This window comes from Perkinsus marinus (genome assembly GCF_000006405.1).
Source record: "Perkinsus marinus ATCC 50983 genomic scaffold scf_1104296960410, whole genome shotgun sequence".
Taxonomy (NCBI): Eukaryota; Perkinsozoa; order Perkinsida; family Perkinsidae; genus Perkinsus; species Perkinsus marinus.
The window spans coordinates 4,884-7,917 of NW_003206160.1; the positions used below are offsets into that span (position 1 = coordinate 4,884).

General features: G+C 47.8%; 1 protein-coding gene across 1 annotated transcript in view; it reads right to left on the reverse strand.

Moving 5' to 3' along the window:
• Positions 1 to 3,006: 3,006 nt before the first annotated feature.
• Pmar_PMAR019619 (proteasome subunit beta type 3, putative) overlaps positions 3,007 to 3,034 on the reverse strand; it is a gene marked incomplete at both ends in the record, with an annotated part of 636 nt that continues 608 nt past the window's right edge. Inside the window, one exon of the mRNA XM_002772723.1 lies at positions 3,007 to 3,034. This exon is cut by the window's right edge and continues 4 nt beyond it. Coding sequence (XP_002772769.1) covers positions 3,007 to 3,034 — 28 coding nt within the window.

Sequence of the window (3,034 nt, forward strand, 5' to 3'; positions counted from 1 at the left end):
AAGAACCTTTCTTGAAGTGGGAGTGGACAGCCTCACTCTGACCTGCCCTACCTGTACAGACCCAGATCGCTTGTTCCGCCTGACTCTAGCTTAGAGTGAGTAGTGCCGCGCTCCTGTAGGCCGTAGACAGCCTCAACATCCGAGAACGAAATGTCGATACCCACCAACGACGGACCTGATAATAGTGGAACTTGCTGAGTGATAGTCGGGAAGACTTAGGAGTAATTTCGGGGAAGCTGCCCACCATATGGTTTGTAATCGGTCCTCCCCCCGTATTCCTCCGCCCAGCTGCCGTCATGCGTTCCGGGAGAGCAAGCTGGATCGATGTACTTCACGTCCTCACTAGCCGGTAAGTTGTAGGGACTCAACAGAACAGACATCCAAGAAACTCTCCACAGGGGCAGGCTTACCATTTGTCGTTGTATGCGGTCCGGGTGCCCTCTATCACCAAGTGCTTTTTGCTATTGACTGTCTGTACAACGTGACCGTCGACAGCAATTGTCAATACCTCGAATGAGCAGGTTTGACTGTGAGGGAAGCTGATCAACTCACCACGTCCTCGTGCATCAATACCACAGTGAGCGACTTTCCGACTTTGAAGGTGGACGACTTCTCCTGCGCGCCAAGTCACTCAAACTCAGGTGGCTATATGGAGTGCCCGAATGCCCACCTTCGGGTTGTAAGTGTATTTGATGTCTCCGGCGAGCGCCATGCTGTCGTCTTGAATAACATCCCCGGAAGGAATAACATACCTACTTGGGAAACTGAGCAGATCGCTGGCCGGAGTGAATCAGTCGAGTCGACGTCTTTCGGCGCATCCGTGCCTGTTTCTAACGCAGCCAATGTAAGCGTGGTTTTCATCCATTGTGAACCGGACAGTCCCGTCCACATAGAAGCGTAACTGCCAGAGGATTACTGAGGACTGTGACTGCAGGTATGTCAGTCAACCTGCAGTTGGAATGCATCGGGTCCTTGGTCACCGAGCGCGCTGATTTTAACGGTAGCATTGAACGTGCCCTTTGAGCTGCGGCTTAGAGGACCCGGAGGGATCTTAAGTGAGACTGATGAGAAAAGGCTGCAAAATATTGCCATACATAGTAAGTAGTCCTCAATTCTTCGGATAGGCTTATCCAGTCCCGATAGCGCCGGCAGAAACTTGTCTGACTGCAGGTCCTCCTCGACGCTCCCTGAGCCACTACCGTGCCGATGATGGAATGAACGAAGAAAAAGAGGAGTGCGTTCATAGGACAAACCAACTGCATCGGTTTCCTGAATTAGTGATAGTATGACGTGTGATCACGTAATACGTGATCTGTGATGTTCCGAATCACTGATGCTGAATAACTACTCGAATTCTCAAGCTATAATTTTGTTATTTGAGTACTTTACGTGATTCTTGAATATTTACTCTGACGGCTGAGTAATTTCCTTGATTCAGATCACGCACTGAGGCAAATCACTGCGTCATCAGACCCGTAGTCAGACTCATGAACCGCCGTGGCGGAGGTGATGCTGTTGCATAAGCTTGAGTCAGAAAAACCTCGCCCTTTATACTATCCAAACACATCCATTGTACTTGAGATTAGCAATCTGATAGTATTGATGTCTCACAACATCGATACATTTTCGACGATTTCTCTGGCTCTGATGGCAGTCTCTCATCCTTTAAGTATAACGCTTCCATAGTATAGCAGTAGTATCATCAAATTCTTTTCGAGAAACATGCAATATTCTACATATCGCTACTAAAACAAATAACGCGCGAATTGAAGTCTCGCCCAGGATCGAACTCACGATCTGGCTGATTGTCGCTCGTTCCTGTAGCGACCATCTCCGAGCTCTGACTCGTTGTCCAAGCAGATGCTGAGCTGGATCACATTTGCGTAAAATGAGGACCAAATATCGTGATGTTGCATGTCGGTTGATGCAGATGTAGAACCGACCAAAATCATGTGTCAGATGCATGATTTTGGATATGGAATCAGACTCGTTTGCGCTCTCAGTAAGGAATCGACAGAATATCAAAGTCTGAGTATCGCAATGGCTAAAGTAAATTCTCTTCTGTCGAGCACATGAAACCGTCATCAGGCGACTCAAATCCAATATCGAGTACTATACTCAGCGAGCTATCCTTGCACCATCCCGTTACCACCACCACCACCTTAGACCTGACGCATTTACCTGAGCTCATCTACTGATGCCGTGTTGCCGACTTTTACCTTCTCGCTGTTGGTCACGGAACATGAAAATCGACCTAGTGAACCCAGTAAACCTGAGTGGAGTATCGATTTCGACTGGACTCGAGACAACTGGCAAGTGACGAAAAACGTGAGCGTAAGTGGTATTGAAAACGTGGCGACTTAGTGAAAACGGAAGTCGGGCACTGCCCAACGGGTTGTAGTAGCAGAAAGAGATCAATTTGGTGACATCCACCGTGTAGATGGTTAATCTCACAGATGAATGGTAAGCGAGTAATCGAGCAAAGAGGCGCAATGCTACAACTATTGCACATGCCACGATAAAGAAAGTTATTATCATACTACACATGATACGATACGACGGCGCCATCGGCTCAACCATCATCACTTTTTCAGAAGAGCGATTGCTTCCTGTGTACAGACTAGTCGAAAGCTCGAGTATATGAGAGCCTTCTCGTAATCCACCAAGTAGAAGTCGCTTATCCTACCAACCGTGAAGGCAAGCGAGGGAATGGTTCTCCGCAAAATCCACTTACTGTAAATGTCAACATACACAGAAACGAAGCGCAATGCATCTCCGCCCGGTAAAGGAGTTGAGCAATACTGACAAGATACGTTACTCATGCCGAAATAGGCTCCTAGAGTCTGAGCTGCTTTGGGACCCAACAGAGGTACTGGTACACCCAAATTAGCCGGACAAGTGATGAACTTCATACGCTCCATGAGCATTTGGGCAGGAGTAAATTCCTCAAAAAGGCTCTCATAAGTGTCGTCATCGAAGACCTCCGAAAGCGTGACCACAATATGATCACCCAAACCCAACTTGAAGACAATGT